The sequence below is a fragment of the Numenius arquata genome, chromosome 3 (genome assembly GCF_964106895.1).
Source record: "Numenius arquata chromosome 3, bNumArq3.hap1.1, whole genome shotgun sequence".
NCBI lineage: Eukaryota > Metazoa > Chordata > Aves > Charadriiformes > Scolopacidae > Numenius > Numenius arquata.
The window spans coordinates 73,197,517-73,215,172 of record NC_133578.1 but is presented as its reverse complement, the minus strand read 5'-3'; the positions used below and the strand labels follow the sequence as shown (position 1 = coordinate 73,215,172).

General features: G+C 40.3%; 1 protein-coding gene across 12 annotated transcripts in view; it reads left to right on the top strand.

The window, feature by feature from the left end:
* PTK2 (protein tyrosine kinase 2) overlaps nt 1–17,656 on the top strand; it is a 219,819-nt gene that overhangs the window by 124,966 nt on the left and 77,197 nt on the right. For 10 of the 12 annotated variants that reach the window (XM_074145771.1, XM_074145772.1, XM_074145769.1 and 7 more), the window contains 3 exons: nt 8,761–8,840; nt 10,391–10,453; nt 15,334–15,388. In XM_074145771.1, the coding sequence (XP_074001872.1) occupies nt 8,761–8,840; nt 10,391–10,453; nt 15,334–15,388 (198 nt within the window). The remainder of the gene's footprint in view (nt 1–8,760; nt 8,841–10,390; nt 10,454–15,333; nt 15,389–17,656) is intronic. The other 2 variants (XM_074145781.1, XM_074145780.1) reach the window with 1 other exon arrangement.

The window sequence follows — 17,656 nt, the reverse complement described above, 5'->3', positions numbered from 1 at the left end:
TTTTCTGAAATACTGCAGCTGCATTAAAAAAAAATAGCGTGCAGAAAAATGAAGCAGATGGCTTTTGAAAGTAGCAGCTGGTATATAAAATACGAGGCCTGTGATAGATTTCTCCGTAAATCATGTGTGCTGCGTAGGGCTATTCTCTAATTTCTCCGTCTTCACAAACATGGGTTTTCCTCTGTCTCCAGTTTTTATTTTAAATTATACCAGCTGGAATTTGCTTGCCATTTATATAGCTGGGAAAGTGCCCATTATTTCCTAGTAAATTTTGGGAAGTTAGAAGTTACACCATCAGTAATTTGCTCATTCAAGCAAAACCCCAAATATTTTAAAAGACTGACATCAGAAATGAAACCGGGCTTTTGTTTACGTGCCTGTCATCCTTGTGGAAAAAAAGCTCATTACTTCACGGTTCAGTGTTCACTTCCTTTCTTTTCTTTTGATTTAACAGTATCTTTGAACTTCTAATGCTCAAAAGCTTAGAGACGTAAGAGATTTTTGTTCTGGTTAACCAATGAAGAGCAGGGATGAAAAAAAACCATGAAAAAATACTGGTGAGAATAGAAAGTAAATAAACAAAGTGAATTCTTGCTGAATATCAGGACGTTAAGATGTCAAGAAAGACATTGTGGCATAGGATTATGTTGAATTTTGTAATTCTTGTTTGTCATAAATACTAGTGCATGTGTTCATTGAACACAGGTAGTGTCTGTTGGGAGGGGGGGGGAGTGACAGTTTTGTTTCACTTTTTATTGAATCAGGACACGTAAAGGACTTCTTTTTCCTACCTCTGAGAGGTGCATTTATGCTTACCATTCATATTTTCCGCATATCGCATCCCTTCCTTGCAGTAGACTCTTTGTAGCTGTCATCACCAAGAAGTTAACTACAGACGTGAAGCGTAGGTCACACCTTGATTCTGATTTTCCAGCCTGTGAATGAGCAAATCCAGGTCCAGTTACTTCTTCTACCACTGACATTATAATAGTGCTCACCCAGGAGCCTAGAGTGCTTTGCGTTTCCATTATAATGTGTTTCATTGAACTTAAAAGACTAATCCGTTTCCCCCAAAGCATACACCTGTTTGGCTGTAAATCTGATTTAAAGTTGTTAGAATGTTTACCCCCAAAAACATTCCGGGGAAAAGGTGCTTGAAATCGCCACAGCAAGAAACTGCAGCAAGAAATTATTTTTGTCTCTATCCTCCTTTAAACTGTTTTCCAATATATTTTTCTCTGGAAGTTCAGATAAGCACATTCTGCTGGAATGCAAAATGGATAAGTAAATGGAAGCAAGGGTGTTTCAAGCAACGTAAACTAAAATGATTCACTTAAGATGTGATATTTTGGGATTTTGATTATTACCAAATAACAAGTGTATAGGCTTTTAGCAGTATAACACCTGAATTCATAATCCTAGTGTAAATCTAAGTGTTCTAAGGAAAAAGACCTGGGAGTCCTGGTGGACAACAGGATGGCCATGAGCCAACAATGTGCCCTCGTGGCCAAGAAGGCCAATGGCATCCTGGGGTGCATCAGGAAGAGTGTGACCAGCAGGTGGAGGGAGGTCATCCTGCCCCTCTACTCTGCCCTGGTGAGGCCCCATCTGGAGCACTGTGTCCAGTTCTGGGTTCCCCAGTTCAAGAAGGACAGGGAACTGCTGGAGAGGGTACAGCAGAGGGCTACAAAGATGATTAGGGGCCTGGAGCATCTCTCTTAGGACGAAAGGCTGAGGGACTTGGGTCTTTTTAGTCTGGAGAAGACAAGGCTGAGGGGGGATCTGATCAAAGTCTATAAATACTTAAAGGGTGGGTGTCAAGAAGATGGGGCCAGTCTTTTTTCAGTGGTGCCCAGGGACAGGATGAGATGTAATGGGCATGAACTTGAACATAGGAAGTTCCACCTAAACATGAGGAGGAACTTCTTTCCTTTGAGGGTGGCAGAGCCCTGGAAGAGACTGCCCAGAGAGGTGGTGGAGTCTCCATCTCTGGAGACGTTCCAAACCCACCTGGACACGTTCCTGTGCAACCTGCTCTGGGTGGACGTACTTTGGCAGGGGGGTTGGACTAGATGATCTCCAGAGGTCCCTTCCAACCCCATATCATTCTGTGATTCTGTGACCATGAAGCATTTGAGATGACTGCAGGCTTCAGAGAGTCTACTGTTGCCAGAGCATCTGGTCTCTAGGATACGGCATAACTGAAGTAGTGGCACACAAGCTTAGCAGGAGTCTTTTAAATTTTGAGGGCTTCATTTAAGTTTAAAGGCTGCATTGGGCTGGTGGAAATCAGTAAGGGTTTCTGCTTTGCTTTTTCTTTTTTGGTTGGTTGGGGTTTTTTAAGGTGGCTTTTTCAAAACCAGGTTTGTGTGACAAGTTTATATAAATTGGTGTTGTCTTACAAACTAGGTAAAATTAAGTTATATTAAATAGCATCCTACAAATTTTTCTGATTTAGCCTTTGTAGAGATCCCATTCTGAACAATTAAAATGGGGATCAGAACAGCAGCGGTGGTACTTGCTCTGCTTGGAGAGTGTATATATATCTTGATGACATGCTCTTCAGCCTTCCTCCAGGCATTGCTCACTGTTACCTGAACATCCACCCCGTGAAGAAAGGTCTGCACATGCCACCAAGGAGGGCAGTTCTGCAGGTGGCACACGAGCTCACAGATAACAGTATCTCCAAAGCCCACAGATCGGGATTCATCTTCCCTCTTAACATACTTCTGAATTTGTAGCAAAACGAGAAAAAACTGGTAGAGTTCTTTAAATTTGTCAAAATGTCTTTGTATGTATATGGGCTTTATGCTCTTAAAGATAGGGCCTTTTTTCTCTTAAACAGACAAAAAATATTCTCATTTCTCTCATTTAACTATATTAACAATAATAATAAAAGCAATAATTGAGCAAACACAAAAGACTTCTAGGAAAACTATTCAATTGCCCTGTGGCACTGTGCGCTTAATTACCATTAAATTATCTCTTGCGTCTTTTCCATTTAATATTTGTTCAGGCTTTTTGCTTAGGAGGTTACGCAGCTCGTGCTGAACCTCTTGCAAAATCCTTATCTAATCTTTTCACGAGCTTTAGTTCGTGCATTGATCTAATGCCATCTCAGAGAGAATAGTCGAGAAAAATTAAAGGTGATAAGAGAAGTTCTCATTAGCATTCCGGGAGCAGAAATTGAATCTGCTTTTTCTTTCCCCCACTTAGACTTACTGAAATTTAAAGAAGAATGTGTGCGGACAGGTTTCTGAAAAAAGCAAGATAAAATTAATTCCTACTATCAATTTATTACCTTCACTATCCATAATAGGACACTGCTCAATCTAATTAGTCCGCAAGATTATGGCCATAGCCTTCTTGAAGCTTCTAAACTCTGTGTGTACCTTCCAGAGTTTAAACACAAAAATAAATAGGTGTATAAAATGTATAGGCAGTGCTTTATGCTAATCAAGTACAGCTGTTAATTTTGATGAGAGGATGTCATGACCGATTTTGTGAACACCGCTATTAGGCACTTGTGGACACTGAAGGAGGGTATATTTTCTATGTTTTCATCTCATTTTTTAAGTGGATAAAGGCATTTTTATCCCACTCCTCAGGTTGAATAATGTGAGTTTGAAAGACTTGAAACTCCACGTTACTCCACAAACTTGAATATAAGAAGTTCCACCTAAACATGAGGAGGAACTTCTTCACTTTGAGGGTGGCAGAGCCCTGGAACAGGCTGCCCAGAGAGGTGGTGGAGTCTCCTTCTCTGGAGACATTCAGAACCCACCTGGACACGTTCCTGTGCAACCTGCTCTGGGTGGACCTGCTTTGGCAAGGGGGTTGGACTAGATGATCTCCAGAGGTCCCTTCCAACCCCGTATCATTCTGTGATTCTGTACCAAGGAACTGCAGAAACAACACCCCACACGATAAATGAGCAAGGGATAGTCTCTGTTGCCTGAAATGGGAGGTGGAAGGAATATATGTCATTTATTCCACCTTTATGAGATGTCTGTGTTGATCCATCTCTTCTGGACTGGGATGTGCAAAAAAACTCCCCTTTTTTCTGCTTTTCATGCTACCAAAATTATCCACTCAAGTAGGCAACTGTCTGCTTGTAGCAGTGAAAAGGTCTCACTTTTGTCTTGCAAATAAGCTGAGAATTTTCACAGTGCTTATTTTTTCTTCCAAATTGTTGGGGTCGGGAGGGTATTTAAAATTTTCTTAGTCAAGTTCTGGTGCCTGTAGTTGCAGAGTCAAACTGGGAAAATGCAACTGGAATTTGTGAAAGCTTCCGAGCCAGAGGGCAAGAGGAAAGAAACTCCAAACTTTACATGTTTGGGTAATGTGGCTTATTTATTTATGGAATAGCAGTTACTTGAGGCTGGCAGCGTTTTAAAATACATTTGCAGGAAACTGAAGATGTTCTTAAGCGGCTTAGTTTAAACAAATGAAGTACTTCTGTACTGGGATCTACAAGGCAATGAGCTGTGAAAATAAATGAATACAAATTTGACCGTGATATACGAGTAGCCTCAAATTAGCACGGTTTCTGCGATGGGGGGGTTATATGTCGGGATTGAAAAGATACTTTGCTTCAGTCAGTTCTTCTCGGTGTCTGAACGCCTCAAGGAATAGGTGGATAACGGCTCGGAAGTTTCCTGGTGATGTAAAATTGCTGACATGGTTCAAAAAATTGAATACACAAGGTTGTTTTTTTTTAAAAAAAATAATTAAATATAAGCAAACTAACCAATGGATATTTGTTTTGGGTGGATGTAAGGCAGACTGGCTATTGGATTTTGTGAACAGAGATGTTCGGTTTTTAGCTGGCGTAACTTGGCCTATACACGAAGGTGAGTTCTCAGGAAGAGGGCAGGAGAATGAAATGGCAGCTTGTATTCAAAGTGCAATTAAAGTTTGTTAAACCTCAGCGTGGGTGGTATAAACAAGAAGTAAATTGATTATAGTTTTTGTTAACTTGGTGCGTTTCTGGAATGCGGGCGTCCGGATGAGAACTGAACTCGCGTAAAATTTGCATTTTCAGTTTGTTTCTTACTTTTCAAATGTCAGACGTGGGGACAAAGAGTGCTGTTCTGTCCTTTGCCACCGTGGGGACTGCAGAGGTCATTGATGGCAATAACATGGGAGCCTGAAAACGATATTCCTGATTTAAATGCGCTGAGCTTGGGTCTGACAGTTTTAATGCGGGACAGGTTTCATAGCTTTAGTGATGAACAGAAGGTCTAATTTAATTTTCTGTTTCAGTTACTACGTTGTGCCGTTTATGAAGGTGTCTAGATGGTAGTTCTGATACAAATTTAAACAAAACCTTGGCTATAGAAGATTTTCTCTTAGAAAATACTAGACCAACAGGTGCAGTTCTGCAGTAGAATGAGGAGTAATGATAAATGGACACTACTTGAGATACTACTCAAAATCTCTGCATTTTTTTTGTCCTGTTTCCACAAGTGCCCTTTCCTGGGAAACTTCTTCCCATTTTGGCATTTGCTGATACTGAGCATTAAAGGCTGGACAGAAATATACCCAAACTTCTGGATTGCTAAGTTTCTCGAAACTGCCTCCAGGCCTTGTAATGACTTTGAGTCCAAGAGAGATGGAGCTTCTGCAGGGTCCAGTGAAGGGCATCTCTGCTCTGAGGAAAGGCTCAGAGCGCTTGGACTGTTCAGCCTGGAGAAGAGAAGGCTCAGGGGGCAGGGGAGCACAGAAGATGGAGCTGGGTTCTTTCCAGTGGTGCCCAGTGCCAGGACTCGACCCAATGGGCACAAACTGAAACACAGGAGGTTCCCTCTGAACATCAGGAAATCTTCTTTTAAATACCTCCAGAGACGGTGACTCCACCGCTTCCCTGGGCAGCTTGTTCCAATGCTTGACAACACTTTTGGTGAAGAAATTTTTCCTAATATCTATCCTGAACCTCCCCTGGTGCAACTTGAGGCTGTTTCTTCTTGTCCTATCACTTGTTACTTGGGAGAAGAGACCAACCCCCACCTCGCTACACCCTCCTTTCAGGTAACTGTAGAGAGCAAGAAGGTCTCCCCTCAGCCTCCTTTTCTCCAGGCTGAACAACCCCAGCTCCCTCAGCTGCTCCTCATAAGACTTGTTCTTCAGACCCCTCACCAGCTTCGTTGCCCTTCTCTGGATCTGCTCCAGCACCTCAATGTCTTTCTTGTAGTGAGGGGCCCAAAAGTGAACACAGCACTTGAGGTGGGGCCTCACCAGTGCTGAGAACATGGGGGACAATCACTTCCCTAACCCCGCTGGCCACACTGTTCCTGATACAGGCCAGGATGCTGTTGGCCGCCTTGGCCACCTGAGCACACTGCTGGCTCATATTCAGCCGGCTGTTGACCAACATCCCCAGGTCCTTTTCTGCCAGGCAGCTCCAGCCACTCTGCCCCAAGCCTGTAGCGATGCATGGGGTTGGTGTGACCCAAGTGCAAGACCCAGCACGTGGCCTTGTTGAACCTCATCCCATTGGCCTCGGCCCATCCATCCCTATCCATGGTATGTACTGTAGATACACGGTATGTGTGGTCATAAAACTGACTGTTCTCTCTAATTTCTACAGGGTCGTTCGTAAATTATTTAAAAAATTAGAAGATATTTTGTCCATTAGAGCAATGCCTGTTTGATTGGCCGACACAGAGGACTCCTTGCACTTAGGGACCTTCATGGGTTTGAATGAAAATACAGGCTCAAAACATCTTGACTTCCTGGAAGAGGCATCTCTCCCAGTTTGTATCCCTTAGAACCATTGCAGTTACCAGGTCTATAGAGTGGTTTTGGGAGGGCTTTTTTTTTAACCCTTAATCAGATAAATCTTTGTAAATGTTACCAGAAAAACTCAAATAGAATACTGTTTCACATAAGAAGTTGGTGTTTTTTTAACTGTAAGCATAATGAAGAAAAAGACTATTATTAATTCTACCTATTTTGTGTATTACTGCCATAGGAATACAGACATACCATTTCCATATGTGTATGCAAATAGAAGACTACGTGATACTGAAGGACAATTATTTCTTTTTCTGTCTCATTAGTATTTGTGGGAGTTGAATTGAGAAGAGCTAAAAGCTTATTGTTTTGTTATGCTGAGTACCTGCAGGAGTTCAAATGAAGAAGCTTTCTCCTGACGTTGCAGCTATTGTCACAATTCACATTCTCACTCTTGTGCGGTTTATCGTATTTCTTCTTTCGCGTCTTTCAAGAACAAATTACAATTTTGCATGCACTTCATAGCTAGGAAGGTCTCACGTGTTTGTTGCTTTGTAGTCTCGGGCTGGATCCAGCTGTCGTACTGGTGTGCTGGGGAGCGCTGTGGTGCGTGCTCACGTGTTACTGGGAGGATGCTGACTGGGGAGGGCTTCCAGCTGTTGAACCTCCTGCTGTATTTCTTTATCTGTTAAACTATGGATTTCATAGCGGTAGCAGATTGAGATAGTTTTTCTTACAAATTGTCATCACTCAAAAAAACATTTTATGAAGTGTATTAATTTCATAACATATAAACTCCTCTAATTCGTGGGATTTTGAGATATTTCAGCACTTTCTACAGCTTTAGGATCTTGGGCTTTAGGATCTCGATAGCAAGTTTGTGATTTCATAAGATAGAGGATAACATGAGGCGTTAAAGAAAAGTTGTACTTCTGTAGAGATACGTTACTGATAAAAAATGCCTGTTGCATAAAGACAGGAGGGTTAGAGCCTCTATGAGGACAGGCTGAGAGAGTTGGGGTTGTTCAGCCTGGAGAACAGAAGGTTCCCTTCCAATATCTGAAGGGGGCCTACAAGAAAGCTGGAGAGGGACTTTTTTTACAAGGGCATGTATTGATAGGACAAGGGGTGATGGCTTCAAACTGGAAGAGGGGAGATTTAGATTAGGTATCAGGAAGAGATTTTTCACTGTGAGGGTGGTGAGACACTGGCCCAGGTTGCCCAGAGAAGCTGTGGCTGCCCAGGGATCTGGAGGTGTTCAAGGCCAGGCTGGATGGGGCTTTGAGCAACCTGCTCTAGTGGGGGGTGTCCCTGCCCAGGGCAGGGGGGTTGGAACTTGATGATCTTTAAGGTCCCTTCCAACCCTAAACCATTCTATGATTCTAAATACGCTGGTTTGGCCCAGCAACCCTCTTCAGGAGAGGTGGCCATAGCGTTTGGCCTCCTCCAGGTCAGAGCATGCTCCTTGGCCTGTTTTATTTCCTACTGTAGATGGTAACCAGCTAGTTTCACTCTTGTTTCTTGTTGCTAATTCAAACATTTATTTTAAGACAGCGTGTAGTACGATTTTCACATACTATTCTTTTTACTTACTGCTATTGTTATTTTCCCAGTAATGTACAGATATTTATCTGGTTTATAGGCATGATTAAAAGCACCTACAGAATTAAAAACTGTTGCCCAAGATGGTTCAAGAATACAGCCAACATTCACATATATTGAACGCAGGTGCAACCATCTGCTCAGCCTCCCGGGAAGATTTTGATGATATTTAATAAAACATAAGTAATATTGATGTAGATAAGGAAAATTTTTTTAATCCAATTAATTGCAGTTGAAATGGGTTTCTTACAAAAATGCAGCTCATTTGTGGAGAATATGAACATAACTTTTTTTCCTCTTCGTGCGCTCAAAATAATCATTCCAGAAATTTAAACTTAAACCATATTTATTCTAAAGTTGTTTTAGTCTGTATCAGCACTGAACTGATCTCTCTGTGATGCGTACCTGCTTCTTTTGCTGTAGGTGAAAAATGACTATATGTTAGAAATAGCAGATCAAGTGGACCAGGAAATTGCTTTGAAACTAGGTTGCCTTGAAATCCGGTAAGCTGATAATTTCATTTATTATTCAACTTGTTTCTGACTGAATATATACATTAATTTTGAAACCGCTTGTAGTTCATCGATTTTCGACCACTAGAGTTGAATAAAACATCATAAGACTTTTTTTTTTTTTTTTTTTTTTTTTTTTGCTACCAAGTAGTTTGAAGAAAAACTGAATAGGCTGTGTTGTAACCAGTTTCTAGTGATTTTTAAATTAACATTAATTTAAAAATTTTAATTAATGACATCTTGCTACTGCCTTTTGGGTGAATCTGTCGTCTGAATAATTCAAAGGCTTGTAGAGTACAGTGAAGTAAACTTAAAAAAAATGCATCTGTGGTGTTATTTAGCAAATAGTCTTGTCATTGTGCATATATAAATCTTACAGCTAGAGAATGTAATTAAAGCTAAATATTGCTACCTTTCCTCTGCATTTACTCAATTTTCAATGTGCTGTTTTCAAATGATTAAATCTTAAGGATTCTTTTTGGTGTTCTTGTCGACTGTTTAGACAGCTGGAAAATAAAGATAAATTTATCAGATTAAGAGATCCTTGAGAGAGCTCCCAGCACAGCTTTTGAAATGCATGTTTTGGTTTTTGATAATTTATGGAGAATTTCCAGCCTGAAACATTTCTTTAGTTATGCTGTTGTCTCGCACAGGGGGATTAGGGAAGAAGTAACGTTGATAAGAAATTAATGGCAAATGTAAACTTGTTAGCAGAGAATAAAAGTGTCCTTTGAACAGTACTTTCCAAAAGAAAAGCAAATTCGGGCTTATGAAATTGCCTGGGTATCGTAGGAGAACCTGATGTCTTTGCTCTAAGTTTTGCCCGTATCCCCAAAGAAAACAAAAATTCTTTGTGTAACTGCGAACTCCTTACAGCCTTACAAAATTCTTGGTGCCTTATTTCAAATCATGCAATGAGGTTAATAATCCATGATTATTTTGTCAGCCAAGCCCTGCTCTCCATGAGTCTCATGCCCTGGCTCTTCACAGTGTTTTCATGAGATGTTCCTAGTAGCTGAGTACTGAGATTCTCTTCCCATAAGCCTTACTAGTCCACGTTCCCAGTGAAAACAACGATCCCAGCCTTCTCCCAGCAACAGCTACTCGTTCTTGATTTATTTATTAATTTATTTTTTTAAATGTGAACATGTCTAGATTGAAACTGTTACGTTTTCGTCGTTCCCTGCTTCCTCCAGTTCTCCCTATTACATGCCCAGACGCGAGGAGGGAGACACTGAAAGGGTAGAAAAGCAGATTAAATCACTTCTTTTGGTGGCAGCGTAGTTGAACTGGTTTAAAGTGGTTCTGAAAACGCACTACTGCTATAGTCCTGTGTAATGTTCCATACACTAAATTATTTTGTAAAATAAAAATCTCGATCTGTTGAGGTAGGAGAATAATGTACTAATTTTTATAATTGAACTCATTGTGCCAGTGTTTTCTAATGGTAAGTCTCTGAAAGATTTTGACTACGTTAATGCTGTAGTTTTAGGCTGGATCATCCAATAATTGTCGCTTTCAAATATTTTTCCTGACTTCAGGAGATCCTACGGAGAGATGAGAGGCAATGCATTAGAAAAGAAGTCCAACTATGAAGTGTTAGAGTAAGTATTGTGTTCCAGCTTCAGGTTCGAACTGTGTCTTAATCAGGGACCTTGAATTCAGTTCAGTAACAAAACGTTTCTGTTGTAATTTCTTATTCCATGAAGTTTGAGATCTTCGAGTGCTTTAATACAAGAAAAGGATGATGAAACCTATCAAGGTATAGAAGTAGGAAGAGAAAACATTTAACTCTGGTCCAGGGAAACAGGGTTAGAGTTGTTTCAACTTGATCACGAGCCTTATTGTGACATTTTTTTGGTGATTTTGCTAATGTTTATGGGTTCATCAAGTCTAGTTCTAAGGTGATTCTGTTTCTAAACGGTTTTCTGTGCATACTTGCATTCTTCAGTTGTGACTCATCCGTGGTAAAGTTTGAGTTACTTGAAAATGTTTGTGGTATTGTTTTTTCTTCTGTTTGCTCAGTGTGGGGGTTTCCTGAACGGTGACCTCGCAATTAGCAAGTTTATTTATCTGTGTATCACAGATTTGAAGATGACCTAGAATCATCCTTATACTGAAAGCATTTTGGCTCCTTAAGCACGTCGTACAGTCGATGGCTTCAGTCCAAACAATCCAAAGTCCTTTAGAAGCTTCAGGGATTGAAAACTGGTTTTATTTGTGTTAATTTAGTAGAACAAGTTTCATACGTACATACATACATACACCAGTGCTCTGCTCCTCACTGCTAATTAGCTTTGTGAAAAGATACTGTAAGTTTAATTTAAAATTGGTATAAAAGGTTTGTGTAGCAGTGAAGTCTCTGTTTTTATTCTATTTTTAATAAAACGCATGTGCTAACTTTTAGAAGTGTGAAATTAGAGAATTTGGAGGTTGAAGATGAGATTTTTCATCACAATGAATAAGTTCACAAGGACTTTTGAGGAAACTATATGATTTTAATAGGCAAAGATAATTAATGAATTACCTTCTGATTTCTATAGCGCCATTTTTAAAGCTTTGTTTTTGTTTGAATTAGGGGTTTTTTTGAAGGACTTTAGTTTTCTGTCAGTAATCACTAGTAGAAGTATCCCGGTTGAGGAACCACAGAGAAAGGACTAATAAAGACGAACAGGATGAGCAGACAGACAAGGCTAAAAGGTGATTTAAAAAAGATCTGAACGTTCTGTGACCTGGAGAAATTCTGATCCCACGTCATCCTCTTTGGGAAAAGGGAGCTTGTGAGTTACAGCGGTTGCAGTTTACGTACGTTCCAGCAAGAACTTGAGAGAGGTATTTTTAAGTCAGTTATTAAGCAACTCAAAAGCTACAAAACATTAGGAATTAGTTTAACGGCTTTGGAAACGATGAGGAAACAAGGGTCGTAACAAATGACACGAAGTATTAATTAATAATTATAACAGGTGAGAGTTCCCGGAGGGCTCGGTATGGGGCTGCTTCCAGTTGAACAGTGATGTGTCTCTTTCAGGTCATGCGTTTTCCAAGCAGTAGCTGTTTTGGTGGGAAATAACTTAATTGCTGCTGGGAAAGACAGAGCGAAGTAAAGCCCCGATACGCAAAATGTAACAGCTTAATGCCGTGTGAAACTGGAAACGCAGGATTGCGCACTTCAAGATTATTTTTTCTTTGAGAAGCAAAACGTGTTTTGTACGGGAGAGATGGAGGATAAAAGCACCTTAAAGTGGCTATAGATAATTATAAGCTACTAAGAGTCTGCAAGAAGTGCCAGAGAACCCCCAAATTTATTCATTCTCTCTTACCACCTTAATAGCCCATAAAGGTTTATCTACACAAGTAATATTTATTTCTCAAGTGAGGCTTTTTGTTTGTGGGGTTTTTTTCTAGTTTTAGTACATCACGAGGCACTTCACCAGCTGAGTGCAATTTTTAAATGGCACTTTTTTGCATTTGGTGTGATTGCTTCTTGCCTGGCTTTGTCAGATGTCTATTTGATGTGTAGTCCTCTTTGATCGGATTTTCATACAAGACCAAATGTGGATGGGAAATGGTAGATAGAATCAAACTGTTAAGTAGCCTTTAATAGTTGGGCCTTCATGTAATGAAAGAAGAATTTTTTTTTTCATAATAAATGTGAAGCCTGTTAGCATAGAGCAGGGATAATTACAAGTACAAAAATGGGAGCTATATGGAGGAACAGCTGCAGCCACAGTTTTGTAAGAAGCATGTTAAAGTCTATTATGTAAATCTAACATTACTTTTTTGTTGTAACTTCAATTGAGATGAAAAATAGAAATAAAGATATATGTTGCCTGAAGCTGCTTATCATTATATGACAAGCAGTATCATCTATCTGTAGTTGGTATTTTATTAATCCTATTGAAGTTTATACCTTAAAAAAAAATACAAAATTACAGTTAAGCCCACAAGTAGGTTGGAGTAGATGAGGTTAAATACAAAGCTGTAGTAGAACTGTAGGAACCAGGATCTTGCTACTAATTATTATTATACTAATTATTATTATTATACTAATTATTATTTCTGATTACTACTGGTAATCAGAAAACAGATGTCTGAGTTGTTAATCTGAAGGACTCAGTTGTGTGTATCCCAGGTTGGTCATTTTCTCCCCAAAAAGCACAGCTGAGGAGGGAAGGAAAGGACTTTGTTGGGTTGTGTGTTTAAAACTGTTTGTATGGCCCAATTTCCAATGCTTGGTCTCTTATTTACGCTGCCCATAGTTTATTGATCGTGGCATTAAATCTGTACGCTTCTTGTGTTAAATTCTCCTCCAGTAAATAAATTCCCCATCTCAGTTAAACACAGGACACGCTTTATTAACAAATTTTATTGAGTTATGTTGTGTTGCATCCTGCGTAAGAATTTCTTCTGATTTTTTTACATACAGATCTGGGCAAAAGGCTACTCTGCAACTCTTTTTAATAAGGGATCGAGTCAGCTTGTCGCAGCCGTGTGCTGCAGTGCTGTTCAAATGAGTAATCCTGGAGGGATGTCGGGTGCTTCATTTTTGAAAACACCATTTCTCTCTCAACTGCTTAATGCTAAACTAATATATTCCTTGTCAAAATGTCTTTGCATGTTATTTAGATGGTAATAGTGCGTTAGGTTTATTTAACTGTGTGGGATGATAAACCGCATCTAATTTGCATTTGAGAAGAAATGCTTCAAAGGAATTAACATTTATGAAAGTTTGATAATCTTTCAGCTCGCTGTCATTGCACAGATGCCAGGGTTCGCTGCTGCCCGTGAACGTTCTGCTTCCCTCGGTTGAGGATGTTTTTAGTATGTTTTGTGAAATTGTATACGACTTGTCTTTAGAGAGCTTTAAAAATACCTTGTTTTCTTATTCTGAGAAAGCTTTTTATATTGACTTTAATGTTGCCTTTCTTCTTGCGCCGGTAGGTAGCGGTAAATAGATACTGTATATCTCAGGCTGGCTTGTCTTCTTTTTGCCACGTGTAATTCAGATGTGTTTGTATGTTCAGAGCATGCAGTCATGGAAAGCTTGCTTCCATACTCATTTCAGAAACAGCGTTTATTTAAAAGAGATTGTAACCTCTGAAATTTAAAGGAAAAAAAGTCAGTAATGCCTTTGAGAGGCAAGGATATAAGTCCTGTTCGTAGTTACATTTTTCTTCAAGTTTTTCTTTTTTCTCATGCAAATTTTCAGCTGACACTGTACAACTAGTTCAAGGGCATACAACATTTGAGATACCTGGTTGTATAATGATCATCATTTGCGCTAACGCATCTCTGGCAACTCCTCAGGTATCTTTCTTGACGCTAAAGTTTAGTTGTAGTGATAGATACACACATCAGATAAAAGCTCGGAGCAGCACATCTGAGCCACAAAAAGATTTCATCTTTATGGCTCTGGGTTTCAAACCAGGGCTGCAGCCCTAGTTACAAGCGCGCAGGTGAGAGCAACAGGCTGAGAGAGCTGGGGTTGTTCAGCCTGGAGAAGAGAAGGCTCCGGGGAGACCTCACAGCAGCCTTCCGATACCTGAAGGGAGCCTACAGGAGAGCCGGAGAGGGACTCTTTGTCAGGAAGTGTAGTGACAGGACAAGGGGTAATGGTTTTAAATTGGAAGAGGGGAGATTCAGATTAGATATTAGGAGGAAATTCTTTCCTGTGAGGGTGGTGAAGCACTGGAACAGGTTGCCCAGGGAAGTTGTGGATGCCCCGTCCTTGGAAATGTTTAAGGCCAGGCCGGATGGGGCTTTGAGCAACCTGGTCTGGTGGGAGGTGTCCCTGCCCATGGCAGGGGGATTGGAACTCGATGATCTTTAAGGTCCCTTCCAACTCTAACCATTCTGTGATTCTAGGTGATCTCGATGTAATTCACTTTGCAAAATCTGAGCTCACAGACAGAATTAGGAGCCTGATTTACAGATGCAAAAAGTTGAGATTCCTTGCAGTAAAAAGCTGGGAATGCTCGATATGAAGAAAAAAAAAATCTAATTATAGTCCTGCAAAGGGTAAAACAGCAGTGGAACAACAGTCAACGCGCTTACTGAGGTGGTATCATGAGAAGTCCTTGCCTTTATGTTGTATCTCCTGCTCAATTCTAGTAGATGCTTATTGGAATTTCCCATTTTCACTTCTCAGCTTCCTACATGCTGTACATTTTTTCAATATTCTTTAAATTATTAAAACATACGGTTTTTATTCTCCAAACTTCTCTGTGTCCAAGCCAACATTTCAAATACTACAGTTTCCACACCAGGTACCTGTTGTAAATGTGATTTCCTTCTGAATTTAACCTAAAGCCACTTCAGTGGTTCTGTGTATGTCATGTTGAGACTGTCGAGGACCTTACTATGAAAATCATTTACTATATGGCATGTGCCAGATTAAAAACCAAACCAAACCAAACCTTGAAAAATAGCGATATAATATTGCACAATGTTTTTTATGTTAATGCTGTGTGTGTTTTTGTTTCAGGAAAGATGTTGGGTTAAGACGTTTTTTTCCGAAGAGTTTACTAGATTCAGTGAAGGTAATTATAGTTCCAGTCAATTGTATACTACTGAAAAAAAAAAATCAGTGTCAGAAGTGTGAAAATTGCACTATTATTTTCCCTGTAGAGTTGTAAGGGAATTGCTGTGCAGCTTGTGCTGGCAGAACTAAGATGATAGTGATTTATGTGGCCTTGCTGAGCTGCTGTGAGAGGGGGCCACTTCTGCCTCTCAAGCCTTGTTAAAAACGAGTCCTCAGATCCTTTAGTATTAAATAACTTTTTTTTTTTTTCTCTCCCCTAAAAGAGAAATGAGACTTTTGGAGAAAGAAGAAAGGGACATGTAAGAAAACAGCATATTTTTAGTGGCCACTCAATAAACCGTGTTCTGCTTTCCTTGCTCAAGGCTGTATCCAGCTCATTCAAGGACGATTTCCAGTAATTTCCACTTATGTTAATCCTGGTTAAGACTATAAATGTTACTTGAGTCTCACTTCCATTGAACTCCATATGTTCCCAGAGTAAAAAATGCAAATTTTTCTCGACATGTTTTTAAAAGGGGGTTAAGAATGGTCAGCAAGTATTTTTACAGTTATCGCTGTCTTGATAGGGAGGTGATTGTGCCCCTGTACTCAGCACTGGTGAGGCCACACCTCGAGTATCGTGTCCAGTTTTGGGCACCTCAATCCAAGAGAGATATCGAGGTGCTGGAGCGAGTGCAGAGGAGGGCAACGAAGCTGGTGAAGGGCCTGGAAAACAAATCGTGTGAAGAGCGGTTGAAGGAGCTGGGACTGTTTAGTATGAGGAAGAGGAGGCTGAGGGGAGACCTCATCACTCTCTACAACTACTTGAAAGGACACTGTAGAGAGGTTGGTGCTGGTCTCTTCGCACCGGTAATTAATGACAGAACAAGAGGGAATGGCTTCAAGCTCCAGCAGGGTAGGTTTAGACTGAACATTAGGAAAGAATTTTTCACAAAAAGAGTGGTCGGGCATTGGAATAGGCTGCCCAGGGAGGTGGTTGAGTCACCATCCCTGGATGTGTTTAAGAGCCGTTTAGATGTGGTGTTGGGGGATATGGTGTAGGGAAGAACTTTGTAGTGTAGGGTAGATGGTTGGACTCGATGATCCCAAGGGTCTCTTCCAACCTAGACGATTCTGTGATTCTGTGATTCTATGATATGAATGTCTTGGTAAAATACCTCTTACCACTCATACCTGAAAGTGTAAATCATAAATTGGTATTTTAGAGCTGGATTTGGTAAGCAGGGATGGTTTTATAGAAATAATAGATTTCTACTTCAGATTTAGAAAGTTTCTACTTTGTGCTTTAAATGGATAAGCAGAAAAGGTCTGTCATCGAGAGGTTTTGTTTCAAAAGACTTTTGAAAATCAGAAGCTAATGAAGTCAAGTGGATTTAAGTAATCCCTCTGCATTTTAATTTAAGCAATTATCTGAAACTCTATTCTCTTCTAATGGGAGAAATTGTGGTGAAAGGCTCTAGACGTAAAAGAATGAATAACTGTCTCAAAAAATGGTATCACGGAGCCAGAAAACTGACCAGCAAAGAAAACTGCTCTTTAGAAATTGTGAAATGGAGAGAAAAGGAGACAGAAGTAGCAGGAATTGCCAGAAGCTGAAGCTGAGTAGAACCTTGCAAAGACATGAAAAAAATGTTGGACATATGAAGAGGAAAAATGGGTCTGCTTTTTAATGAAAATGAAATCCCTCTTAAAAAAAATCTAGGATTGGTTCAAATGATTAAATGACTCCTGCACTTTCTGAAGACCGATGGTTTTGAACTGGCAGGCAAAGGAGTTCAAGGCAAACTTGAACATAAGAGGTTCCATCTAAACATGAGGAGGAACTTCTTTCCTTTGAGGGTGGCAGAGCCCTGGAAGAGGCTGCCCAGAGAGGTGGTGGAGTCTCCTTCTCTGGAGACATTCAAACCCCACCTGGACACATTCCTGTGCAACCTGCTCTGGGTGGACCTGCTTTGGTAGGAGGGTTGGACTAGATGATCTCCAGAGGTCCCTTCCAACCCCATGTCATTCTGTGATTCTGTGTAGCTGAGCCGTGCGGTACGTGGGTATAGCAAGGATGCAAACACCATGGGGAAAAACATCTACTTACACTAAACCGACAATTTTGGGGTGAGAGGGATGTGGGGAAATGGATGTGACCCAGGTTGCGTGTAGTCTGCAAATTAGGAGTCTTCCCTGTCGCTCTAGAGCACGCCTTGAGCAAAAGCTGAGAAAAAACATCATTCACAGGAAATATTTTAAGAGCAAATTTGGTGTGACCCATCAA